The sequence below is a fragment of the Andrena cerasifolii genome, chromosome 10 (assembly GCF_050908995.1).
Source record: "Andrena cerasifolii isolate SP2316 chromosome 10, iyAndCera1_principal, whole genome shotgun sequence".
Lineage (NCBI taxonomy): Eukaryota > Metazoa > Arthropoda > Insecta > Hymenoptera > Andrenidae > Andrena > Andrena cerasifolii.
Genome location: NC_135127.1, coordinates 8022932 through 8049744, shown reverse-complemented (window position 1 = coordinate 8049744; position 26813 = coordinate 8022932). Strand labels below are relative to the sequence as shown.

The 26813-nt window shown below is 45.4% G+C and overlaps 3 protein-coding genes across 8 annotated transcripts in view; 2 read left to right on the top strand and 1 right to left on the bottom strand.

Annotated features, from left to right (window-relative positions):
• Mitofilin (inner membrane mitochondrial protein mitofilin) overlaps positions 1-11620 on the bottom strand; it is a 31178-nt gene extending 19558 nt beyond the window's left edge. For 2 of the 5 annotated variants that reach the window (XM_076822392.1, XM_076822390.1), the window contains exons 1-10: positions 11470-11610; positions 11014-11099; positions 10470-10538; positions 9853-10065; positions 9682-9776; positions 9420-9527; positions 9122-9329; positions 8626-9037; positions 8395-8529; positions 3262-3490 (exon numbers count right to left, since the gene is read on the bottom strand). In XM_076822392.1, the coding sequence (XP_076678507.1) occupies positions 3262-3490; positions 8395-8529; positions 8626-9037; positions 9122-9329; positions 9420-9527; positions 9682-9776; positions 9853-10065; positions 10470-10538; positions 11014-11099; positions 11470-11523 (1609 nt within the window). In that variant the 5' untranslated portion in view covers positions 11524-11610. Of the gene's footprint in view, positions 1-3261; positions 3491-8394; positions 8530-8625; positions 9038-9121; positions 9330-9419; positions 9528-9681; positions 9777-9852; positions 10066-10469; positions 10539-11013; positions 11100-11469 lie in introns of all 5 variants that reach the window. The other 3 variants (XM_076822393.1, XM_076822394.1, XM_076822395.1) reach the window with 3 other exon arrangements.
• Mrpl35 (mitochondrial ribosomal protein L35) lies at positions 11515-12683 on the top strand. The gene is made up of 4 exons (XM_076822398.1): positions 11515-11642; positions 11946-12105; positions 12168-12308; positions 12377-12683. Exons 1-4 carry the CDS (start codon positions 11612-11614, stop codon positions 12615-12617), a joined length of 573 nt encoding a protein of 190 aa, XP_076678513.1. The 5' UTR covers positions 11515-11611; the 3' UTR covers positions 12618-12683.
• Positions 12684-12921: 238 nt separating this feature from the next.
• LOC143374336 (oxaloacetate tautomerase FAHD2A, mitochondrial) lies at positions 12922-18773 on the top strand. Of its 2 annotated transcripts, XM_076822396.1 has the most exons (7): positions 12922-13194; positions 14920-15081; positions 15388-15423; positions 17118-17334; positions 17646-17980; positions 18079-18166; positions 18242-18773. In XM_076822396.1, the coding sequence occupies exons 1-7, from the start codon at positions 13064-13066 to the stop codon at positions 18302-18304; spliced, it is 1032 nt and encodes a 343-aa protein (XP_076678511.1). In that variant the 5' UTR covers positions 12922-13063; the 3' UTR covers positions 18305-18773. The 2 variants fall into 2 exon arrangements, with proteins under 2 accessions (XP_076678511.1, XP_076678512.1); XM_076822397.1 differs by lacking the exon at positions 15388-15423 and having other exon boundaries at positions 12925-13194.
• Positions 18774-26813: the final 8040 nt, after the last annotated feature.

Sequence of the window (26813 nt, the reverse complement as noted above, 5' to 3'; positions counted from 1 at the left end):
AGGCAACTTCTCCCACGTGCCCATGTTTTTCCACACCGAGGAGGCTCGAATGGAGCGAGCACGAAAAAGTATCCCGCGCGAGATAAATAATGGCGCGCGTCCAAGGTATTTCCTTCAATTCGGACCCCGTCGAACGAAGACAGAATATCCAGCGGAGAAATATTCAAACATTCTTGCAGTGTTCCTTCCTCGCGACCCCTGAACAGTCGGGGTGCGCGTTGACCCTTAATGGCAGCCCTCGGGGGACGAACGGGGCAAGTTATAATTGCGGCACATGGTGAATACGTTAGCTGCTAGCTGGCCTCGTAAAACCACACGTCCCGGCCTCTCTCTTTCCCGTGCCTCTTTCCACCGACCCCTTTATCATTCTCGAACTGTCTGGGGAACTATCAGCCCCTCTGTTCCTCTCTCTCTCTCTCTCTCTCCAATGCAACGAAACTAGCCCAGAACACTGCCATTATACCCAGCCGGGGATTTATTGCCGGTGTTTTTGTCGTTACGCTGCACGCAGTACAACGGCTCATTTGGAAACTTTGTTGAACGACTACCACCGGCCAACTTTTTCGATCCCCCTCCTTCCGAGTCGTCGAGCCTCCGGCTATCGAGTTAAACGCGCAATCCAAGCGTGGAATCAAAGCTGAGTGATCGGGGGTGGTTATTTCGTGCGTCGGTAATTTATCGAATTTTGTTTGACCGAACTTTTGAAACTTTAGGACATTCTGTATGATCCGCAGTTATGTGTGCGCTGCGTGGGAAGTTGGGATAGGAAGCTTCTTACTATGTCGTAACGTTATTCCGCAAAGAAACCGATATTTTCGCGGGAAGCTCGTATCTGTTCTTGCAGCAGTTTTCCATAAAAGGGCGATACATTCTCGCTACGGATACCCAGCGGAAGATCCAATAACTTGCGGTAATTTTTCCCCGGGAAACCGACCCACGAAAGCCAACAAACTTTTGTACCGCGATCTCGCGCAAGAAACTCGATGCCTCTTCACAATCGTTCCCCGCACGCTGCGTGCTTCCTTTTACAGCGATTCCCCTGTACCAATTCCCCCTGCCACTCGTACCGCACTGAGCACTGTGCGCGCTCGATACTTCTATCGGAGAAAAATCGCTTCAAGTTTGCTTGGGACGCAGCAACCTCTAATCCGTTGAGAAGTTTCGCGCAAAGCGAGTGAATTTAGGGAAGGGTGTTTGCATCGAAACAGTGTTGGGAGTTCAATCAGATTTATTGTCGTTACGGTACATATGCTTAATTGTGGAATCATAAGCAAGAGTGACGCGTACTGTCGCGCCGCTGTCCCTACAAATTTCCACCCCGCTAACTGAACCACTGCGACATGGACGTTCGAAGCAATTCGTGTCGCTGGGAAACAGTCTGCCAGGCTAGACGATGGCTCGAGCATTCGTTAATCGAACATTAATCTCCGAGGACGTGCATCGAGCGATAACAGGCCTGCCGAAAGTGTATTAAGCTCGACTCGAGTTAATCCGGATGAAGCTGCTAGCCTTCTGTTCCCTGATAAAACGAGGGGGGAGCGGCGCAGGAACAACTAGCCCGTCGATGCTTTCGAGACACCTTTCGTCAGGACCCAATTCCTGGACGTCGTGGACGCTTGGCTCTAGCTCTGGAGGAGGCTTGCTAGCATTCGTGAGAAAAAGGACGAGGTGCTCGGTGTTCTGGTCGCTCCTCGAAGCCGGGAGCTTGGCAAGCAAGTCTGTCAACAACGGTTCGGTAAAATATTGATCGGATGAGAGTGCAAAGTTTGCCTTGCAAACTTTTATGAAGAGGGAGGAGAAGTCAAGACGTTCCGCTCGGTTGGGAAGTTCCGCGCAGACACGGATAAAATACTGTTCGAATGAGAGCGCGGTGCTTGCCCTGGATGTTTCTGTGAAAGCCAGGGGAGAAAATTGAGTCACTCTGCTTCGTTAAGGAAACAATTTTTAGGGATGGACTTTCCAAGTTCCATAAAATACGCCTGCCGCTTTTCCTGATTAACGTCTTCCAGTCTTTCTAACACGGACCTCCTTTCTGTCAGTATTTGGACGCTGAGAACATTTCTTCGTCTCTACCTTCGTCGATTCAGCCCGAAGTCCACTATCAGCTTAATTGCTACGATCGTTCTTCCAAGCTGCAAGGCATTCCTGCAAATTTTAGCGACTGTAGTTCGTGCAGATTTACAATTCACCGATATCCTGTGCCTCCATTAAAAAACACCCGGGACGTGATGCTAACGCGGTGTCGGCCATTTAGAACAACAAATCCGCGCGCAAGGAACTTTAATAGCACGGACGCGGTGGTTCCCAATACGCTGGAGCGAAAAATATTAGATCATTTCCAATACGGTGCCTACGATGCTCGAATATTAATGGAGTAACTCCGAGTTCGGTCACGTAGCAGCCACGCCAACGTTTCCCTGCTCTGTTTCTTTCGCCCCCGAGCCCCCACCGCGGGGGAAAGTTATAGCGGCAATAAGTAAAACAGATTTCTCAGAGACCGCCCGCCCCCGTGCCACCTGTAATTTAATTTCGTTTACGTCCCTGCACTTTGCGCGACTTTTCCGACTAGCCCACGTGGAACCTTCCTTTCTTTATTATTATCCTCGTCGGCGATACCGTCCCCAATAAAGAAATCGCGCAAATTGGTCAAAGAACCATGGACCTTTTGGTATTCTTCGAGGAATATACATTGATGCACTGATATATATACAAGAAATCTGTTATAATAGCAAAAAGCTGCTATATACTTCGAAAATTGAATTTTGGCCAGCTTTTGATGATTTGGGACCATTGTGCGGCGTCCCCGAGTGTGGAAACCTCGGAAGCAGTAAACTCCGCTTAATGCGATTCGATCTAACTTCTGCCTCGCGACGGCACAAAGGTCGTCGGAGTAGAGGCGACCAGTGGGGGATCAGACGTCTCGAAAGCGTCCCAGGTGGGAGTGCCTCGCGATACTTAAGGCGCACGTTTTTGCCCGTGTAATTAAGCGGCGCGAAATAATGGGGGACGAGACAAAGGCGACGGACCTGCCAACCGTTTCGCCAGCTCGTTCGTGCCCCGAGGACAATGAGCGCCACCTTTCTGGCCATTTACTCGCGGCGAATCGCGTGCAGATTCGCGGCCGCACCGGGCGCCAGCAAATAATAGCTTCCATCGAGTCCTCGGAGGAATCACCCTCCAAATCTTTTAACCTCTCGTATCTTGATCGTCTGTTTTCGCTGCTCCGCTGGGAGCAATATTGACGAACGAAAAGAAACTCACCCTTGAGCGCTGCTTCGAGGCCACGTAACCTTCCGACGATCGCCGCTAGCTGAGACTTGTACTTGATCGAGTCCGCCTCGGACTGCTCGCTGAGGATACGATTGAGGATCCTCTCGGCCTCCTTCTCCTTCACCGACAGGGCCTCCCGAAGGTGGTCGGTGTGCACCTGCTCCTGCAGCTTCAGCTGGCGTCGAAGCTCCAGGTCGAACACCTTCTGCTCCTCCAGCAACTGCAACGGAGAATTTCGTAAACCCTTTAGCGCCTTCCTTTTAGCTTCTTTCATCCCTTGTTCATTAATCGCTCGCGTTAGCCAAATACACGGCTGATAGTTTTCATTGCGTGGCTTTAAAGGCTGCCGCTACTCTAGAGGCTCGTGCTTCGCCGCTCGCAACGGAGCATCCTTTCAAACGATCTCGGGAGCCAGATAAAACGATTATCTCGCGCTTTGATATCCCGGCCCGAACAAAAGAGGCACCCTCGCGGATATCCGAATTGAACAGCGCGGTAAAATTCAGCGGGCCTTTAAAGCGTGCGAAAGGAAAGCTGAAGTTCTGGCAATGTAGGACAAAGACCCGCCGCCACCCTAAGGGAACCGGTCCTTATATTTCAAGACACGCTTTCCGCCAACGAGGGCGTAAACAAGCACAAAACAACCGAGCACGTGGAGCTCTCCTGGTCGAAGGGGGCGCGGGGGTGGGGAAAAATATATTCTTTCGGCTGCTTCGTTCCCTTTGTTCCGCCTTGAAGATTGGGCCAAGTGCAGCCTCGTTCTCTCGAGTTCATAAGACACTGGACGAGCAGGGAGAGACTTTCGACGGGATCAGAATTATTAAGCTCGGTCGCGGAATATGAAACTCCCCTTCTCCGACGAAGGTCTTCGAAGAACCCTTACACCCTTGGATTATTCTCGAGGGTCTGAAATTTCGGAATAATACCACATTGTAATCTAAACAGCCACACGATCGCTTCCCCAAACCCTTTTATCATCTTCAGCCGAAGATACAAGCCAAGCTCGCTTACCCTGTATCATCCTTTTCCCTCGTCCTCCTACATGCAGCAGAACGCTACTTACTCTTCGAGATAAGGGATAAAGGCGATCCACGGAGCATCGATCATCGCGTAACAGAATTAAGATAGGAATACACGAAGAACATTTTAACGTCCAGCAGGAGGCAGCTTGCGAAACGTATCTGTCCTTCGGTAGAATCGAACTGACCAGGTGTGTAGACGCGAGGCGAGACACGATTAAAGGGAACAGTCGGGGGTGAAAGTGTCTCGTCCATGGGAACATTAGCGTAATGAGACTTTGATTAATTATCCGCGCCCGAAGGCATCGCTCTGCCCTCATTGGCAAGTGACCCAAGACCCCCGGGTAGCTCTAATCTCTCCTTTCTTCGTCACCACCCCTTCTGTCCCCTGTCACCGTCCGTCCTCGTCCACCCCTGGCTTCGCTCGCCTTCTGCCTCGCGTACTTTGTATGCGCTACGCCTGCGGGATCCTTGTTCCCGGGGCGGGCCGAGGGGAGGGCGTCAGGGCCACCCAGTGCCTCTATGCACAGGGACCCCGTGTCAATAATTAACGCCCGACCGACCCCCGACAACCCCGACCAGCCACCCCGCTCCGGAGACGGGGAGAGATCGGTGACACGTACGCGAACACCGACGGATTGGAAAGCGCCCAGCGGTGATCGAACGGCACGAAATCCTTCGATCGCGCCGCACGATCGTCGCGGAGATCGCTGTCTATCGGCCGGGACTGGTTACCCTGCATTTTCCATTAAGGCGTCGATCAGCCAGCGTTTCTGGGGATTACACGAGGGTGTGCAATGGAAGAACGGTGGCGATGATGGCCTGGGCTGGGTCACTGTCTCGTTAAGGAGGCTCAATTCTGCTGAGGGACAGTTCGTCGAACTTGAAAGTCCGATATATGTGTTCGTTGACGAAAATTGAATTTGTTAGGGGAGGAGAACTACGTGCGACGGGAAAACAAAAGGCTGCCAGGGAAAATAGCGGAAAAATCGTGGAATATGATTCCTGACACCGCGGTGGTGTTTCCCATGGCGAGGAAATGAAATTAATCGGGCGGCCAACGGCGTGTAGAAAGAGAAGAAAAAATGGGTGGAAACAGAGGCAGATTTCATCCCCGTGGCATCGGACGATGCTAATCCGGTGCATCGTCCTCCGATCCGTTTTTGAAAAATCAAAAACTGCTCCTCCCCTGTCGCTGGCTATCCACCGTGATAACTCCAGCCGGGGGCGGTTAAATCCATAGGAAATAGAGCGCCCTGATCGATTTAAGCTTACCCAATCAGGGTGGAAGAACCAGGATTGTACGAGCACCGAGATTGACTGAAAATATTTTCTCTATAGCAATCTATTCTAGTCTTCCGCACTCTACAGTCCCAGTTACTAACGCAGAGTAACTGTCGATAAAGATTCTTTGAATTTAGGGGGTTATACCTAGACAGGCGGCCGAAAAGAGGTGGATGTTTGTGAATTTTTTTTGAAGAAACAGAAGCATATATATTTTCGTAGAAAAATAGTTACGTTTATAATATATAACAACCGACCGTTTTTTGATTTTAGATAATCTGGTTCCGAATGGCAGTGCTCACCACAAAACCAAATTTTTAAAAATGCTTCTTGGATGTCGGTTGTTATTTTACTATAAACGTAAATATTCTTCTACGAAAAAATTACCAAATGTTCTTTAAATGTTGCTCTTTTAAGCGCAAAAAGTTTTGTAAAAATATATTCTTCCGCGTCTACAAAAAAAAATCACAAGTATTCGCCTGTTTTCGGCCGCCTGACTAGGTATAACCCCTTAAAGTAGCGAACAATTAGCCTCTGCACTTTGAAAGATTGCACACTTCTGTTCTTCTACTTTCCAAGCTTCTCAGACCACTTCAAGCTACATTGATGTCGTGCACAAGACAACGATCCACGAATCGTGTCGTTTTCCCAGTCGCCGCGGAAAAAACTTCCAGGCTTATTGTTAGCTATGAGAAACTCGGTCGAACTGGAGTTTAAGACGGTAATCGCGGCTTTCGACGCCTCTTGCAGGACAGCTCCTCGGCAGAAACGAGGTGGAAGGGTCTAGTTTAATAACTCGATCGGCCGTCGAGCCGATGGCCAACGATCGATACGTCCATTTCCGATCGACGGTTGAAAAGACATCCGGCCGTAATAGTTCCAGCCGAGCAGGTTCGCCCGGTGTCGATAGCCGCGATTGCATCGGATTCTCAATCCTCGATACCAGTCGATATTTTAATATTCAACGCGCGGCGATTCTCAACGCGGGACCTCGGCGAGGTTCTCTTTAATTCAACGAGACAGAGATGACAGGCTCTATATGAAAAAATAATTCAAAACTCTGGTATTTTATGCTGAAAGAAGATTCCGAGCTGTTGGCGCTGAAGGCCGCAATCTGTTTGCCGGAATTATTAATCTCACTAATTATGCAGTACATCTGGCATTTCCTTTTCGGAATTGCGCATAGTTAAAAACCGAGGATCATATACTAATCCCTGTTGAACGGGAGGTGTTGCAGTGTTTATTTAATCCTCCATTATCTCGCGCACCCGACGCTCAATTCAACCCCGATTCAATGGTCGCCGATTAAACGGACACATTTGAAATGATAATTGAAGGAAGTACGTGCCGGGGGTTATATAATTAAAGTCGTTTTGAGCTGATATTTCCACCGTTTCTGAAGTCGTAAAAACCTGGCGACTCGTAAAAAAGACGGGTAACAATCATTCGAGGTCTCGAGTACCCTAAGTCGGCGAGATTCCCACCCCCATGGTCATCGAACAGAGGCTTTAAAAATCATTCTTCCGCCCTTCTCGTTCTCTTTTCCCTCTCTGTGCGGGCTAACGTTCGCCGTGTTCGGTGTCGGGTCCCAGAGGCCTCGAAGGAATCTTTAACCCCGGGAAAGGGGTGACGCGGGACCGTATATCCGGTTTTACGACGGAAACATCCGACACCGGCGGAAAAATATCGCCGAAAGGAAGCGTCGCGTGGTCTAAGCAGCGCGCTAAAGCATTAACGTGTTCCACGAGGCTTCCGTAAATCGAGGAATTCCCATGCTCGAGGCAGATGTAATCGGGGGTTCTCGATCTTCTCCCTTTACCCTCGTGGATTCCGCCCAACGAAATCGATTTCACTGGCCCATGCCTTCTGCCACCATTACGGGCGGCCTGGACTTTATGGCGGGAGCGTGGAATAATTTAAGTGTCGGCCGACTTCTCCAGGGACATCCATGAAATTTCCCGCTGACGCGATTTCAATTCAAGCATCCCTTGCTTCCATCTTCCCACCGTCTATTACTTGCCGTTTAAATGCTCCGCTATCGATCTGCACGCGAGGAACGAATTACTCCGAAAATTAATTCCCGTCCCTTTGATGCAGGCCGTCGACAACTATGACGACAGCGAGTCATAGTGATTCCCCGGTCGGCTACACGACAGAATATTCCGCGAGGCTAGCCTAAAGAGATAATATTGCCTCCCGCTAGCGAAATATTGGCGTGCCGCCAAATGGAAATAGATAAAAAGCCCGAAGGGTGGCAGAAACCTGCCTCCGCCCATATGTGCGCCCCTCTCTCGGTGCCAAACCGATGGATATACGCAGGTACATAGGTAGGATATGGAATACGTCACATCCCATGTGTAGACACACATAATGCCTCTGTGACAACGTATGCCAAACTTTTCCTACGCCATTCAAACGCGCCCCCACGCTGCCCTCGGTTTAATCATTCGCCTCGTACACAGCGACTGTTACATTTATTATACTAATTCCGCTTAAAACAGGCTGCCCGTTTCGTTACGTGTATGCGACAGCGAAACATTTGCCGCAGTTAGTCGCATAATTTCGAAGCGCGCAACGACGTCGGAGCATAAATTTGAACTTTCGCGGCGGCGCGTATGAGTTATCGCCGGCAGAGCTTTGAATCTTTCTGGCCTTGCCGCGAAACTTTCCGTTTATTTCATTCGGGTATATAGCAAGCTGTAAACGAATTAACGCGACCGCAAGCGCGCGGAGGCCGTGTATATTTCATTCAGGTAGTAAAAGTTACCGCGGCCAGTTCCTATATCGCGCGGGCTAAGCGTTTCGCAGTTAATCCACCTACCTTTTTGCTGAACTCGTTCTCGAGAAGTAACTTCTCTTTGTCCAGCTCAAGGCACACCAGCGCGTCCAGTTTATCCGCGCTGGTCGCGTCGCCGGACGCTTTTAAGGCTGCGCGCAGTTTGTTCTCGTGTACCGTCTGCAACAGGAAAACCCGTACGCAATTAGGAACAGCTGATCAGCCTCGGAAGTTCCAGATGCATTTATGTTCCATGCGCGGCGGTGGAACACTCACCCTCAGCTTTTCCAGCTCCTTTTGAAGGTTCTTCACTCTATTGTACATGTGAAGGACGAATAAGTCGAAGGAGTCTTCGTCGATGGCCAGCTTCTTCTCGTGGATGTTAATGTCGGGGAACAGTATCTGCAGCTCCTCGTTAAGGCTCTCGCGAGCCGTTTTCACCTGCTTCCAGTAACGCTCCGCGATGTTACCGCTCTGCACTTCCAAGTCGTACTTTTTCTTCGCGTCGTCCACGTCGTCCAGGATTCTCTTGATGTTCCTTCGGGCCGCTGTCTTCATGTGCGACGGCGCTTCGAACTTCGGGTCGTCGATCAAGCTGAACATCTTCTTGAGCGAGTCCACCGCTTCGTTGGCGTGCTCCTCGGCCTTTTGCACCGCGTGCTTCCTCTTCTCCGTTGCGTCTTTTAATCTGCGAAGTAGGGAAGCTTTATTTACAACACTGTGCTTCTAAACGAAGGGGAGATAGAGTAGAAAACAGTGCGAGAGACGGTACCTGTTCCAAACTGCGCTACCAGTCGCGTCAGCGCTCTCCACAACTTTCATTACGTCTTGGTTGTAATCTTGAATAGCACACGCTGCCTTCTGATACGCTGCGATGGCTTTAGACGCTGTTTGACCGCACGACGTCTCTAGTTCGACCAGACTCTCCGGCATTAATTCCTCGGGTATATCCTTAATGGATGCTGTAGGTTTCTCAGCCACTGAAACAATATCGCGTACACTCAGTCCCTTCTACGCAACCGGCAAATGAATTTCATTATACGAGATTGTATGCCGTGTAAAGAACGTACCGACTTCGATTGCCTCTCCTTTTTCTCTACTTAATCTTATTTCAGTGTAAGGTTCGTTAATTGGCTGCTCCTTCTTTTCAACCAGTGGTACGAAAGCTGGCTTTGGCGCTACAGTACACATGTCATTTGTCAAATGTTAGTAAGCAAAATCATTGCTACCTTAAACAAAGCTCTTTTTTAATATAACGACACTTAACGACTAAAAGCAACTAAAAGACAAACGGGAGGAGAAGAGGTTTCAGGAATTAGTAATGGGGCTCACGTATATAATCTTCAAGGTTCGTGCAATCTATTCTTTTTTGGTAAATCTGACCTGATTTCTCTTCCGATGCTTCTCCAAAAATGGCACTTATTATTCTGAAAGGAAGGCTTCATATAATTTGCAGCATGAGATAAGTAATAACAGGTTGTAATCCATGCAATTTATACTTACGTTTGTTTGAGGGTTTCGAAGAATGTGCGTATGAACTCGAAATAAGACGATTCCTCCTGAAAGATGATCTGAATAGTTTTGTCCGTGCCAGGCACCCATCCTTCAAGACTCGCACGGAATTCTGGATTGTTTTTCGCATAGAATAATACGCCCGACGCGCTTAACGCCACAGCAGCCAATGTTAGCACCGCCCCGCCGCCTCGACTCTTCTCACTTTCAGGATGAAAATTGTAGAATTTGTAAAAATGTTTGCATACAACATTTAGCCATGCAACATGACAAACATTGACCAAAACCATGAGGTGAAATGAGGGAAGCATGGTAATATGAAGGTTTTGGGATTTGTAAAGAGCCTATATTTATTTACAGCTACATAGATCTAACTCATTTGTATAGGTGTAATACTTTTGCCTTCAAAATTCAGCATACGAGGAAGGAATAAGCGTTAATTAACTGATTCATTGATTAACATATGCAGTTTTGTTGTCAGTACTTAAACCTTTCGTAGTTAAATTAGGGAGTAAAGCTGAATGAAATCACCCACAGAAATAGATCATACATGCAACTTTGTTACATAATGCGTCAACAACGTGCTCCAAGGTTTAAATTCTGAATACCTTTTGGACGAATCTGTTGAATACCTATGTCCAGAATATCTGGACGTAAGTTTGACATCCTTGAACAACCTAGAACACACAACTATGCTTATATAAATTATTCTTGCTCCCCCTAGTCGACGTAATATCAAAAATATTCCTGTATTCCTCTCAATATTACACAATTAAGTATATATGTATACATGTGTGTATTTTTAATTCTCAAATAACCAGTTACAATTGATGACATAAACATTGAAGATAATAATCGTACACGAACATTCCATAACAGAAGACATCGAAAACTTAAAGAACTATAAACTAAAAAAAAAAAAAAACAGATTCCGGCAGAATCCACAGATACGTTTGCATCGAACCTAACCTAATCGAAATTTAAATCACAGAGAAGCTGATGAAATACGAGAGACCGTTAATAATTCGATGAAACGTGTCTAGTTGAGTTCCGGAGGAAAATAACGACAGACCGCTCTGTCCCCTTAAAAACGATGACAGCTCTGACAATCGTGGAAATGTGTTATCAAACAGAGGCGGAAAATTCACTCACTTCCATTCCGGCTCGCATTTAACTCGTGCACGTGTCTCGTAACACCTGGTCGTCAGTTGAAGCCTGGAGGATCCGTGTTTTTTGATCTGAAAGGGCAACGGGGCCAGTGAAAATCGTCTGGAATTATGTAAGCTCCTAAATTTAAGCCATCTTGTCACACACGAGGCGGGCATCCTTGGTCTTGCTCGCGGGAATATTCACTGACAACTTGCGAATATATTGCCATCGTGACGCGGCCGCGATTTCCCGTGCGAATTCCCAATTATCCGCCGACGAAAAAATGACAAACGACGCCGGGGAAAGGAAATATTATTGGGCGAGACGTCGCGACCACTAATGTCTAATCAGCGGGGATCAGACGCTATTTCCTCCGTGTTCCTCGCGTATTTCTCGTGGGATTCACGCATCGCCGGGACAGTCGATTCGCTGGGGCATAACAGTCCCCCTTGTACTTACTTTACGTACCCTATTTAGACCGTTGCACGGAAATTTTAATCCAATTCGGAACATCTTTCGGGTGGCCGGTCAGGCAGCCAAAGGAAAAAGGGAACGACGGCACAAAACAGCTGGTCACCGACGGAACTGCGCGAAAAGAAGAATGTTGCGTATTGTTACCACCGCGGTTCGAGGTACGTAGCACGAGTTTTCCAAGCCTCTTTATCACCACTGGCTTCCCCGTGCTAAATGATACTTCGTTGGCTTCATTTTAAACCATTGCTCGCTCGAATTCGGTGAACCGTTGCGCGGTAATCGTCCGAAGTTCGTGCCTTGTAGGTTATATTCGCCCCTAACGGGCGAGCCATTTCAGTTCCCCGACGGAGGGAACGTCTTGGAATCAGAACCGCGAGCGCGCTCATTCAAACATCACGCTAAGACATCGTCGTTCTTCATTTCAATTATTTAAAAGCCTTGAATGGTCGTGTCTCTTTCAGGAATTATTGCTCGGACGAATATCATCGGTCCGACAAATTCAGCAATTCCTATTCAATGCTCTCTAGCTCATTACGCGCAACAGAGATCCTTTGGTGCGCTCTCTTCTGTCATTAGTAAGTGGGATAATGTGAACAACAGTGGATCGAAATCGATACTCAGGTATGATGGTTATTTTGAAGCACATAACAAATACAATGTACAATTACAAGTACAATTTATAGGCAGGCAAATGTGAAAACTGTCATTTCACCAACCGTGCTACCTGTCGCGACACCTGTAAGAACAGTCACTAAATTTTCCTTGAAGAAAGGGAAAAGAAAGAGCGTAAAGACTGTGCTTAAACGATTTTATAGATTAAATTGGTAAGGATGTGAAGCAGAGCTACGGGACTCGCTGTTCAACGTGTTACGCTAACAGAATTTAATCGCAGGGGTATATGGATCAGAACGCGTGCTGGGCGCGACAGAAGATTGTGGACAAAATCTGCAACCAGGAAACGCAGACTGAGGCAACACGTTTTTTGTAATGCTACGCAGTCCACTTTATTAGACAAGATGGTCACGAAGTATTGGAAGAGGCCCCATTACTACGTGGACGATCCCTACACTCCATATCACAAGCGTGAAGAATTCCCCTTCACAAGAAGGAAACCCATTCCTTTACCAGATTAGCGTGCTGCGTAAACCCCGTTAAAGACACGTATCAAGTATCCCATATTAAAGATGTGCAAAAATAAATAGCGTTTATATTTCTCCTCTATCTATAATAGGTACGGCCACAGGGTTTTCGCAAACCCTGGCCAAGAAGAGGGAAGTCTGTTAATTAACAACTAACGATCGGATAGCTCGGATAATTACTCGTGCATGTTTGAAAACTACAATCGAATCGATCGCCAACAACTTTCGAAGCTGAATCATTTCTATAGCCGGGATCACGTGGTCCCTCCCACCATGGAGTCGGAGAACGTTAGTGGCGTAACGCGTTCAGTCGTAGTTCATCCTTTACGGCGAGTGTTCTGTCTGCATTACCTCCTAGCAGTGCCCCTTTGTTTCCACCAGCGGCGGTGTACGTCGCACGTTCCTGTACCACACCGGGAGCAGTTTTATCAACGAAAAAAATGCCTTATCGCGGAAAAGTACGCTCGCTCGGCAGAGCCTGCCTCGCCATTCGAAACTCGTGCAGCGAGAAGGGTAACGCGCATCTCATCGCCGGCAGGAATTTCTCGGCGAGTAGCGCGCTCGACATGCGGTGAGTCGAGAATTCGCACAATTTCTTTTCCGGGACAATTATAGACCAGTCGGTTTTCAATGGATATTCGGCGATATATTTCGCTGGCATTCTGTCTGCAACATTTACAAGGCTATTTTTGTTGTTTACTCCTCCATACAGCCAGCCGAGTGAATCGATTCGCACGAAAATGGCTCGCAATCTTAATAGACACGGTTACGTGTGGTTCCTTCCGTGGTAATTTGAGTTTTCGGTGGAAATATAATCGATGGTTGGTTTTATTTAATGGATTAATTTACAGCGGGCAACCGTGACAAATTTGATAACCAATATTGTTATTTGGAAGGGTCCTTTCAATCAGGTAATAATTTCTCGCCGTTTAAAGGTGCTGGTAGTAGAAAGGACTCGAAGGGGCCGTGAGCACGGGAATAATTTCACATACGTTTTCAAGTTTCGACTCCAGATTCGATATTTATGATCCTACTGTTGTCCGGGGGCATTTAAAATGTACAAATTGGGTGGGTGGATTTATTGAAACGTCTGGTAATAGCTTTGCACGATAATTCGCATAATGATTTGATTGTAACGGCTTAATAAATCTGGCGAGATATAATTATGTCATCGACACTACACCGCTCTGAATTTGCGCACACAAGATGTTGCTTCGCGTTGAACATAGGTGCGCGTGTGTGGACTCGGGGAACGAGCGAGCCATTCATTAACTGCATTAACATAAGCACGACCACAGGAGCGAGGTATAAGGTGGATCCAACATCTTGTGGGAGTTCGTGCGACACGAAATGAAATGTCGACTTCGTGAAAATGCAATGGTTTTGTCGCGCACTCTAGGTTAAAGAACGATAACTCTGGGAACTATAGCCACATGAATTGCAGGTGCCGGTAAGGTCAGTAGAACTGCAAGATTCTTGCACTACGCCGACTCCGCGTCACGACTGAATCCATAACTTCACGGGTCAAATAACACAGTTTAAAAGGTTGCAAACCGTTTTAAGCTCCTCATAAAAACGCAACGAAGTTGCAAGGGGCAATTTTTCAACAATGTTGCAAATGAAATCTCTGTGCTCGTAAACCAGAATCCTGATTTGCAACATTATCGCGTTCTCCACAGGCCCGAATAATGTTGCAAACCGAAAATGTACTTCTCCTGCCGGTGTTACAAAGTGGCAAGCTTTAAAACAGCTCCTCTTGCAGGTGCAGCACCTCAGAACCCGCTCGTTCCGAATTCTATTGCACGATTCTTGCACCTGCAAACCCCCAAATTTCGTCCCACAACTTCTCTTGCAGGTGGAAGAATCCAGCAAACTGGTAGCAATTTGGGAATGATTTAGGAGTTGAATGGGAAAAAGAAGATAACTTTTTTATTTGTTGTAAAAATTTACATTAATTTAATATTAACATTTCATCTGATGATGTTCGTTGCTTTAAATAATCGTATGTAGCAAAAAAGTGGGAAAAATACAACGGTTGATCTGAAAAATATTGATTTACCATTTATCCCAACGATTGCAAAGACATGATTGGAAAAGTGAATTGAAGCTCGCACATGCGTTCAGCAGTTTCATGCTCGAACACACTACCTTCTACTTATTCACGAATTTTTTATCAGCTGCGTGATAAAAAGGCACTATATTTAGAGGCATGTCAAATTTAAGGTCACGCCGGCGATCGCCGTGACGTTTGCATTGAGTCTACCGATGCATTACGACCGCTGCGTATTTTTTCCAGGTTCGTGCAGTTTACCAGCAAAAATGGGGGGCCCCAGCACTTGGGGGTGCAGCTGAAGCAGGGCGGAGACATAATCGCCGTGTCTGCCATCGACTCGCGGATCCCCAACACTCTGAGAAAGTTCCTGGAAGGTGGTGATGATCTCCTAAAGAAGACCAAAAGGTAGGCGTGGCCGTACGAGCAGGCAGATGACCGTTACGTAACGTAATTATCGCGTTGGCCCATTCATTAGCAGACGGTCATTATAAACAGGCCCCTGGAAAGAAATTAGAAAAAATACAAGTTATACGGCAACAGTTCTAGTTTTTTGGAAAGGCGAGGATTGGGTGAGAGGGGGGGGGGGCAGATACGAGAAAAAGAACTCTTCAAGCATGTAACTTTAGATTGCTGAATGTGTCGCGTTATCTCTATCAGACAGTCTAATCTCCTCGAGCATCTGAATTTCATGGAGAACCATTTTGTCCCCAGGGAAGACGATGTCGACCTGTGGACCATGGTAGAGAGGTTCGTCCTTTCGAATGTTCAGTGTGAAAACGACTGATTTGTTGCACCCGTGTACGAATAATAATCCCCTGTGTTGCGTTCATACACGAGAGAACTTACAACCCTTTATCGGGATCTGTTAGATTAGGCTAGATGCCTGGGACCGTACATCCTCGCACGCTTCCTCGAGGACTGCCCACTGCCCGAGTCCTCGGGCCAGCGGCCTTCGACTCCGCTTACAAATGCGTGGTCGCTAACGAGTCGAAATCGTGTCTGGCATACCCGAATAACTGCGCATTTCTCCGCTCGAACGTTTACGTATACTCAGCCTATTCGCTTCCCGCGAATCTGCCGAGTACGGAACCAAGTATCTCATGCGAGGAATTCCAACCCGTTTTCAGTGCCACTCGCTTGATTAATCTCCCGTAAAGAAAGAGAGAGTCGCCCTCGATCAGCGTCGCTTATTCGACCTTATCGCTATCGCTCGCACTACCGTGCCCCGTTACGCCGCAACCGGCGGAACAACTGTGCACACCGAGAGTCCAATGTTTGGTAATCGTGTCCCCTTAATCAACGATCGATCGATCCCCCCTCCATCGACACCGCTACACCGATTCTTCTTCTCTAATTGTAAACGATCGCTGTCCGGACATGTCTGTTTGGACACCGCTGTTTGAACACCGCTGTTTCGCACCTGTTCCATTCTCCTGTTACACGGGCTTGGTACAAGCTGGTGATACAATCGGAGATAAGCTGCAAATTAAATTACCTAACTCGAAACAATCGGCTTTCTGCTGAACGCGTCGATCCTCGTTTCTGTCCGGTAGACACCTGTCTACTCCTTCGTTTTGTATGGATTAATGTTCCACTTAAGTCTCTGGACGAGGTTTCTATAGAGGAAATTGGAGATTAGAGTACCCGTGCACCCGCTGAGACTTGATAGCAGTGATCAAAATAAGGTGCTTCAGATTGGTTTAATGTATATGCTGTTATCTCGGACCACGATGTTCTGTATGTCTCTTCAAATTCCCTGCCTCTGGAGATACTTGAAATGGTATCAGGCGGTGATAACGACGAATAAGTTGCAAGTGAATATTGCTGAGGGGAATTTACTAGAGATTTATTACTAATTTAGAATCTTACGTCGAAAATGAGATATACTTTGCTAAGATATTTTCATACTCTGCAACACATTACTCCCCGTGCTTTATTAACTCGCCACCTGCACGGTGTTGTCTCTTTTGACTAACGAATTTGGTTCCCCCTGCCAGTAACCAAATAATCCCTCCGTAATATCAACGATTCTGAGATTCCTTTTAAATCGTCATCAAATATGGACACATGCTCCCAATAACAGGAAGCTTAGCGCCCATGCGGTATCCCAGTTGGCAGGGAATCCCAACGGCTGTGGTCAATATGCGCCTTACATAAGTCCATAAACGTGGAAGCAATTGTAGCCTTTGTTACATCATGATTGCCAGTTATTTGTGACAAGGAAAAGTCATTATAAATGATTTCTGCGCAATTGAGACCACGCGAAGGCAAAATTCCACGAACTAGCATCCTCACAGTCCTCTTCAATATTAATATCATCTATCTGCTGTTATCTCCACTCAACTAACGAATAATAATACGAATAACTAACAGTTCGCCCTGGGAAACACTCGACTGCTTCGAATGCTAAGGGCAGATGCTAACGTCGTTTGTTCTTGCAGGATCGTGGCCGAAGGACGAAGCGTGATACCGGAAGCAGAGGTGAACTTCCTAGCGCCAGTGACGCGGATGGACAAGCTGGCGTGCATCGGCCTCAACTACAGCGGCCACTGCGAGGAGCAAGGCGTGCCCACGCCAGAAATGCCAGTGGTCTTCAGCAAATTCCCCAGCAACATCATCGGTCCCCGCGACAACATCATGCTGCCACAGATCTCGGATGTAAGTTCAAGAGCGAGACGATGCATCGCCAGAGGCACGACAACCCTCCCGAATTGTCGGCTGCCCTCCTCCCGCTCAGCCGCCGCCACTTATTCTTAGTCCGAGTCGATTGCGTAACCGGAGTTAACGTACCTTCGAGGTCTAATCATAGAAACACGTACTCTATGTGTACTAGCCAGAGCGTTAGCGCGATTAAGCTGCTTGCACTTGTACAGCTGGGTTTCAAGGATGCGTGAAAGAAATGCTGGGTGACCGGAGCACAGAGAGACGAGTTACCTAGGTACTCATCCGCGGTTTCCTTCTTCCCGCAGAAAGTCGACTGGGAGGCCGAGCTGGCGATAGTGATCGGCAAGAAGTGCAAAGCGCTGAACAAAGACGAAGGGGAGGACTGCATCTTCGGCTACACGGTGGCGCAGGACATCACCGCGCGTGACTGGCAGAAGGGGAAGAGGAACGGTGGCCAGTTCCTCCTGGGGAAAGCCATGGACACGTTCTGCCCCTTGGGACCAGCCATCGTCACCAAGGAGTCCGTGTGCGACATCAATAACTTGTCGGTGAGGACGTGGGTGAACGGTAACATCAAGCAGGACGGCAACACTAGCGAGCTCATCTTCAAGCCCATCGAAATCGTCGCCTATATTTCACAGTACGTAGATGCTCGAATACTCGAACATTCCTGTATAATTCTTATCTCTAGAGGCAGTATTTCGTGACGTCCTATTTTACATAATTATCGCCTTACAGATTTATGACCCTGTTACCCGGAGACGTGATTCTAACTGGCACACCTGCCGGCGTAGGATTCACCCGCAAACCACCAGAGTTTCTTCAGGTACGCATCCTTAACGACACTGGTTACTGTGTCCGTTTGTTGCGGTTGATTTTATATCTTCCCTGTGTCGTTTAGCGAGGAGACGTACTGGAGACGGAGATAGAGAGCCTAGGACGATTGAGGAATAAGGTTCTCTGATTTGGCGAGCGGCTGATAGGTGAGAGAAGTTGTGCCGGAGCGATGCACCCCGAAACGTTTCGAGATTGGGACCGTCGTTCAGAACGCCACGGATGAATCGCGAAGCGTTTTCAATTGGCACGGTGCCACGATCAGCGGAGGAACGGAACCATTCGAGAGGAAAAGGGAAGAAATACGCGTCAGTGCCAGTAGAAACTGAGAGGAAATGTGGGTGCTTTAGGGTATCGCGGCGTTCTTATAAAATTCTAAAACGAAATGGACGCCTACGCGCGTTCACGCATCCTGGCTGTGTGCCACCACACGCATAAACACACACAAAGACATCATATGCATCACGGATTATATGTACTTTATACGATCAAAGCGAAACTGTTTCTAAACTTACAGATTTATTGTCTGTATCTTTTTTGTATCACGATTGTTTTTTTACCCACCTCTGTGGACTTGTATCAAAATATTTTTAGACGAACTCTACTGCATTTTTCTATGCCCCCTCCTAACGACTTGGAATAGGTATCGTCCTGTAGTGGCTGGAGTTTGTTAAATGACTGTGGTTTCCTGCATGGTAGTTGCAATTATTAACATACGCCATATGCGTATGTTATACGGTTACATTCTTCGTATTTAATTAGTTTCCCCGCGGTCATCCGAAGCAAATGCGCAATACAAGACGCTCCAATGCAACGAAGAAACGGTAAGACAATAAGTACTTATTTTTCCTAAAATTTGCTAATGAAGTATTGACAAAGTTCTATATTCTCGAATTCAAGTATAGAAGTGCATATAAATTAGTTTGGCAAAGCTGATAGGTATGTTTCAAAGTAGTTTGCATTTACCAAACTTGCACTTATCCTTCTAACTAACTTGACAAGTTAAAGAAATTCTTATATCCGACTAGAATATTTGACAATCGGCTCGGTTCTCACCGATTACCAGGTCTCACCACAAGGTGATTGCTGCGTTTCGAGACCCGTAGAGAGATAGATGGAAGCAAAGTTCCATCGATTTCCCTGTACATGAAAAGCCTAGGCTACTAAACCAAAGAAATAGATGGAAATGTTTCATCGATCTCTCCAGTATAGAAGTAGAGAACTGCCAAGCAATCACTCGATTAAAAGAAATTCAGTAAAGAACCCTAATAGATACTAATAATAGCACCCTAATAGTTAATAATAAAAAAAAGCGTTTTATACAGTTTGTATTACCAACCGCGATCCCTACGTTATCCCCAAGAAGTTCCCGAGTGGGCTGTTTGGACCAGGAAATTCGCTCGAGTTAATAGGAATACATGATACTAAAGGAGGTGGCACGGCTGAGCTGAGCGAGAGAGAGAACACTAGCGCGTGCGACAAGGAGGGAGATATCTGATGCGTGCGAGAGAGAGCGCTAGAGTGCGCGACAAGGAGGGAGATAGAAATATTACGCAGTCACCGGAAATTCACTAATTTCTCATTTCCTGCGAATATTTTATGAACTTTTAGAGTCGCGTCTCAAAGAATAGACCCTTGGCTACTTTCCTATGTGATCGTTGCGCAGATTTTGATTACAATTAATTAGTTATTAACGGTTCTTTGAGACGATGACGAGAACAATGGCGCCGTCCTATGTAGGCACTCAAGCTTCGTCGATTGTTGGTGCATTTTCTAGATGTAATTTATCAACTTTTGCAGTTTCATCTTACAGTATGGACCCTTGGCTACTTTCCTACGTGATAGTTGTAATGATTCCGATTACAATTAAGCAGCTATGAAGAGTTTTTGGACAGAGATACAAGTCTCTCGCCGCGGTTAGTGAATGCATACTTTGTTTAAAGATTTTCGATCTTTTCAAAATGATTTATACATTTGTACAGCTGGATTTGAGACTATAGTGTTGTGACAACGTTCAGTAATCACTCGTATGCGTTTTATTTACGAATCGATACATAGTTACTAATAAAAAAGCCTTTTATATAGGTTAGATTACCCACCGCGATCCCTACATTATCCACAAGAAGTTCCCGAGTGTGCTGTTTGGATCAGGAAATTCGCCGAGTTAATAGGAATACATGATACTAAAAGAGGTGGCACGGCCTGAGCTGAGCGAGAGAGAAAGGAATAGTGCGCGACAAGGAGGGCGACAGGTGGCGTGCGCGAGAGAGAGCGCTAGTGTGCGCGACAAGGAGGGAGATAGAAATATTACGCAGTAACTGGAAATTCACTAATTTCTCATTTCCTGCGAATATTTTATGAACTTTTAGAATCGCCTCTCAAAGAATAGACCCTTGGCTACTTTCCTATGTGATCGTTGCGCAGATTTTGATTACAATTAATTATTTATTAACGGTTCTTTGAGACGATGACGAGAACAATGGCGCGGTCCTATGTAGGCACTCAAGCTTCGTCGATTGTTGGTGCATTTTCTAGATGTAATTTATCAACTTTTGCAGTTTCATCTTACAGTATGGACCCTTGGCTACTTTCCTACGTGATAGTTGTAATGATTCCGATTACAATTAAGCAGCTATGAAGAGTTTTTGGACAGAGATACAAGTCTCTCGCCGCGGTTAGTGAATGCATACTTTGTTTAAAGATTTTCGATCTTTTCAAAATGATTTATACATTTGTACAGCTGGATTTGAGACTATAGTGTTGTGACAACGTTCAGTAATCACTCGTATGCGTTTTATTTACGAATCGATGCATAGTTACTAATAAAAATGCCTTTTATATAGGTTAGATTACCCACCGGGATCCCTACATTATCCACAAGAAGTTCCCGAGTGTGCTGTTTGGACCAGGAAATTCGCCGAGTTAATAGGAATACATGATACTAAAAGAGGTGGCACGGCCTGAGCTGAGCGAGAGAGAAAGGAATAGTGCGCGACAAGGAGGGCAACAGGTGGCGTGCGCGAGAGAGAAAGGAATAGTGTGCGACAAGGAGGGAGATAGAAATATTACGCAGTCACTGGAAATTCACTAATTTCTCATTTCCTGCGAATATTTTATGAACTTTTAGAGTCGCGTCTCAAAGAATAGACCCTTGGCTACTTTCCTATGTGATCGTTGCGCAGATTTTGATTACAATTAATTAGTTATTAACGGTTCTTTGAGACGATGACGAGAACAATGGCGCCGTCCTATGTAGGCACTCAAGCTTCGTCGATTGTTGGTGCATTTTCTAGATGTAATTTATCAACTTTTGCAGTTTCATCTTACAGTATGGACCCTTGGCTACTTTCCTACGTGATAGTTGTAATGATTCCGATTACAATTAAGCAGCTATGAAGAGTTTTTGGACAGAGATACAAGTCTCTCGCCGCGGTTAGTGAATGCATACTTTGTTTAAAGATTTTCGATCTTTTCAAAATGATTTATACATTTGTACAGCTGGATTTGAGACTATAGTGTTGTGACAACGTTCAGTAATCACTCGTATGCGTTTTATTTACGAATCGATACATAGTTACTAATAAAAAAGCCTTTTATATAGGTTAGATTACCCACCGCGATCCCTACATTATCCACAAGAAGTTCCCGAGTGTGCTGTTTGGATCAGGAAATTCGCCGAGTTAATAGGAATACATGATACTAAAAGAGGTGGCACGGCCTGAGCTGAGCGAGAGAGAAAGGAATAGTGCGCGACAAGGAGGGCGACAGGTGGCGTGCGCGAGAGAGAGCGCTAGTGTGCGCGACAAGGAGGGAGATAGAAATATTACGCAGTAACTGGAAATTCACTAATTTCTCATTTCCTGCGAATATTTTATGAACTTTTAGAATCGCCTCTCAAAGAATAGACCCTTGGCTACTTTCCTATGTGATCGTTGCGCAGATTTTGATTACAATTAATTATTTATTAACGGTTCTTTGAGACGATGACGAGAACAATGGCGCGGTCCTATGTAGGCACTCAAGCTTCGTCGATTGTTGGTGCATTTTCTAGATGTAATTTATCAACTTTTGCAGTTTCATCTTACAGTATGGACCCTTGGCTACTTTCCTACGTGATAGTTGTAATGATTCCGATTACAATTAAGCAGCTATGAAGAGTTTTTGGACAGAGATACAAGTCTCTCGCCGCGGTTAGTGAATGCATACTTTGTTTAAAGATTTTCGATCTTTTCAAAATGATTTATACATTTGTACAGCTGGATTTGAGACTATAGTGTTGTGACAACGTTCAGTAATCACTCGTATGCGTTTTATTTACGAATCGATACATAGTTACTAATAAAAAAGCCTTTTATATAGGTTAGATTACCCACCGCGATCCCTACATTATCCACAAGAAGTTCCCGAGTGTGCTGTTTGGATCAGGAAATTCGCCGAGTTAATAGGAATACATGATACTAAAAGAGGTGGCACGGCCTGAGCTGAGCGAGAGAGAAAGGAATAGTGCGCGACAAGGAGGGCGACAGGTGGCGTGCGCGAGAGAGAGCGCTAGTGTGCGCGACAAGGAGGGAGATAGAAATATTACGCAGTAACTGGAAATTCACTAATTTCTCATTTCCTGCGAATATTTTATGAACTTTTAGAATCGCCTCTCAAAGAATAGACCCTTGGCTACTTTCCTATGTGATCGTTGCGCAGATTTTGATTACAATTAATTATTTATTAACGGTTCTTTGAGACGATGACGAGAACAATGGCGCGGTCCTATGTAGGCACTCAAGCTTCGTCGATTGTTGGTGCATTTTCTAGATGTAATTTATCAACTTTTGCAGTTTCATCTTACAGTATGGACCCTTGGCTACTTTCCTACGTGATAGTTGTAATGATTCCGATTACAATTAAGCAGCTATGAAGAGTTTTTGGACAGAGATACAAGTCTCTCGCCGCGGTTAGTGAATGCATACTTTGTTTAAAGATTTTCGATCTTTTCAAAATGATTTATACATTTGTACAGCTGGATTTGAGACTATAGTGTTGTGACAACGTTCAGTAATCACTCGTATGCGTTTTATTTACGAATCGATGCATAGTTACTAATAAAAATGCCTTTTATATAGGTTAGATTACCCACCGGGATCCCTACATTATCCACAAGAAGTTCCCGAGTGTGCTGTTTGGACCAGGAAATTCGCCGAGTTAATAGGAATACATGATACTAAAAGAGGTGGCACGGCCTGAGCTGAGCGAGAGAGAAAGGAATAGTGCGCGACAAGGAGGGCAACAGGTGGCGTGCGCGAGAGAGAAAGGAATAGTGTGCGACAAGGAGGGAGATAGAAATATTACGCAGTCACTGGAAATTCACTAATTTCTCATTTCCTGCGAATATTTTATGAACTTTCAGAGCCGCGTCTCGAAGAATAGACCCTTGGCATTCAGTTCTGAAATTATGGGTCGGTGATACAGTTTGTACAAATATATAAATCATTTTGAAAAGATCGAGAATCCTTGAAGAAACTGTGCATTCACTAAACATGGCGGTAGACTTGTAACTCTGTCAAAAAACTTCTCATAGTTGCTTAATTGCAATCGGAATCATTACAACTATCACGTAGGAAAGTAGCCAAGGGTCCATACTGTAAGATGAAACTGCAAAAGTTGATAAATTACATCTAGAAAATGCATCAACAATCGACGAAGCTTGAGTGCCTACATAGGACGGCGCCATTGTTCTCGTCATCGTCTCAAAGAACCGTTAATAACTAATTAATTGTAATCAAAATCTGCGCAACGATCACATAGGAAAGTAGCCAAGGGTCTATTCTTTGAGACGCGACTCTAAAAGTTCATAAAATATTCGCAGGAAATGAGAAATTAGTGAATTTCCGGTGACTGCGTAATATTTCTATCTCCCTCCTTGTCGCACACTATTCCTTTCTCTCTCGCGCACGCCACCTGTTGCCCTCCTTGTCGCGCACTATTCCTTTCTCTCTCGCTCAGCTCAGGCCGTGCCACCTCTTTTAGTATCATGTATTCCTATTAACTCGGCGAATTTCCTGGTCCAAACAGCACACTCGGGAACTTCTTGTGGATAATGTAGGGATCCCGGTGGGTAATCTAACCTATATAAAAGGCATTTTTATTAGTAACTATGCATCGATTCGTAAATAAAACGCATACGAGTGATTACTGAACGTTGTCACAACACTATAGTCTCAAATCCAGCTGTACAAATGTATAAATCATTTTGAAAAGATCGAAAATCTTTAAACAAAGTATGCATTCACTAACCGCGGCGAGAGACTTGTATCTCTGTCCAAAAACTCTTCATAGCTGCTTAATTGTAATCGGAATCATTACAACTATCACGTAGGAAAGTAGCCAAGGGTCCATACTGTAAGATGAAACTGCAAAAGTTGATAAATTACATCTAGAAAATGCACCAACAATCGACGAAGCTTGAGTGCCTACATAGGACGGCGCCATTGTTCTCGTCATCGTCTCAAAGAACCGTTAATAACTAATTAATTGTAATCAAAATCTGCGCAACGATCACATAGGAAAGTAGCCAAGGGTCCATACTGTAAGATGAAACTGCAAAAGTTGATAAATTACGTCTAGAAAATGCACCAACAATCGACGAAGCTTGAGTGCCTACATAGGACGGCGCCATTGTTCTCGTCATCGTCTCAAAGAACCGTTAATAACTAATTAATTGTAATCAAAATCTGCGCAACGATCACATAGGAAAGTAGCCAAGGGTCTATTCTTTGAGACGCGACTCTAAAAGTTCATAAAATATTCGCAGGAAATGAGAAATTAGTGAATTTCCAGTGACTGCGTAATATTTCTATCTCCCTCCTTGTCGCACACTATTCCTTTCTCTCTCGCGCACGCCACCTGTTGCCCTCCTTGTCGCGCACTATTCCTTTCTCTCTCGCTCAGCTCAGGCCGTGCCACCTCTTTTAGTATCATGTATTCCTATTAACTCGGCGAATTTCCTGGTCCAAACAGCACACTCGGGAACTTCTTGTGGATAATGTAGGGATCCCGGTGGGTAATCTAACCTATATAAAAGGCATTTTTATTAGTAACTATGCATCGATTCGTAAATAAAACGCATACGAGTGATTACTGAACGTTGTCACAACACTATAGTCTCAAATCCAGCTGTACAAATGTATAAATCATTTTGAAAAGATCGAAAATCTTTAAACAAAGTATGCATTCACTAACCGCGGCGAGAGACTTGTATCTCTGTCCAAAAACTCTTCATAGCTGCTTAATTGTAATCGGAATCATTACAACTATCACGTAGGAAAGTAGCCAAGGGTCCATACTGTAAGATGAAACTGCAAAAGTTGATAAATTACATCTAGAAAATGCACCAACAATCGACGAAGCTTGAGTGCCTACATAGGACGGCGCCATTGTTCTCGTAATCGTCTCAAAGAACCGTTAATAACTAATTAATTGTAATCAAAATCTGCGCAACGATCACATAGGAAAGTAGCCAAGGGTCCATACTGTAAGATGAAACTGCAAAAGTTGATAAATTACGTCTAGAAAATGCACCAACAATCGACGAAGCTTGAGTGCCTACATAGGACGGCGCCATTGTTCTCGTCATCGTCTCAAAGAACCGTTAATAACTAATTAATTGTAATCAAAATCTGCGCAACGATCACATAGGAAAGTAGCCAAGGGTCTATTCTTTGAGACGCGACTCTAAAAGTTCATAAAATATTCGCAGGAAATGAGAAATTAGTGAATTTCCAGTGACTGCGTAATATTTCTATCTCCCTCCTTGTCGCACACTATTCCTTTCTCTCTCGCGCACGCCACCTGTTGCCCTCCTTGTCGCGCACTATTCCTTTCTCTCTCGCTCAGCTCAGGCCGTGCCACCTCTTTTAGTATCATGTATTCCTATTAACTCGGCGAATTTCCTGGTCCAAACAGCACACTCGGGAACTTCTTGTGGATAATGTAGGGATCCCGGTGGGTAATCTAACCTATATAAAAGGCATTTTTATTAGTAACTATGCATCGATTCGTAAATAAAACGCATACGAGTGATTACTGAACGTTGTCACAACACTATAGTCTCAAATCCAGCTGTACAAATGTATAAATCATTTTGAAAAGATCGAAAATCTTTAAACAAAGTATGCATTCACTAACCGCGGCGAGAGACTTGTATCTCTGTCGAAAAACTCTTCATAGCTGCTTAATTGTAATCGGAATCATTACAACTATCACGTAGGAAAGTAGCCAAGGGTCCATACTGTAAGATGAAACTGCAAAAGTTGATAAATTACATCTAGAAAATGCACCAACAATCGACGAAGCTTGAGTGCCTACATAGGACGGCGCCATTGTTCTCGTCATCGTCTCAAAGAACCGTTAATAACTAATTAATTGTAATCAAAATCTGCGCAACGATCACATAGGAAAGTAGCCAAGGGTCCATACTGTAAGATGAAACTGCAAAAGTTGATAAATTACGTCTAGAAAATGCACCAACAATCGACGAAGCTTGAGTGCCTACATAGGACGGCGCCATTGTTCTCGTCATCGTCTCAAAGAACCGTTAATAACTAATTAATTGTAATCAAAATCTGCGCAACGATCACATAGGAAAG

Bases quoted from the DNA above. Each gene is read 5' to 3' on its own strand.
- Mrpl35 (XM_076822398.1), top strand. From the start codon at position 11,612: ATGTTGCGTATTGTTACCACCGCGGTTCGAG. The intron at 11,643-11,945 runs GTACGTAGCACG...TGTCTCTTTCAG, and splicing joins TGTTACCACCGCGGTTCGAG to GAATTATTGCTCGGACGAAT. The intron at 12,106-12,167 runs GTATGATGGTTA...TACAATTTATAG, and splicing joins GGATCGAAATCGATACTCAG to GCAGGCAAATGTGAAAACTG.
- LOC143374336 (XM_076822396.1), top strand. From the start codon at position 13,064: ATGCCTTATCGCGGAAAAGTACGCTCGCTCGGCAGAGCCTGCCTCGCC. The intron at 13,195-14,919 runs GTGAGTCGAGAA...TATTTTTTCCAG, and splicing joins AGTAGCGCGCTCGACATGCG to GTTCGTGCAGTTTACCAGCA. The intron at 17,981-18,078 runs GTACGTAGATGC...ATCGCCTTACAG, and splicing joins ATCGTCGCCTATATTTCACA to ATTTATGACCCTGTTACCCG.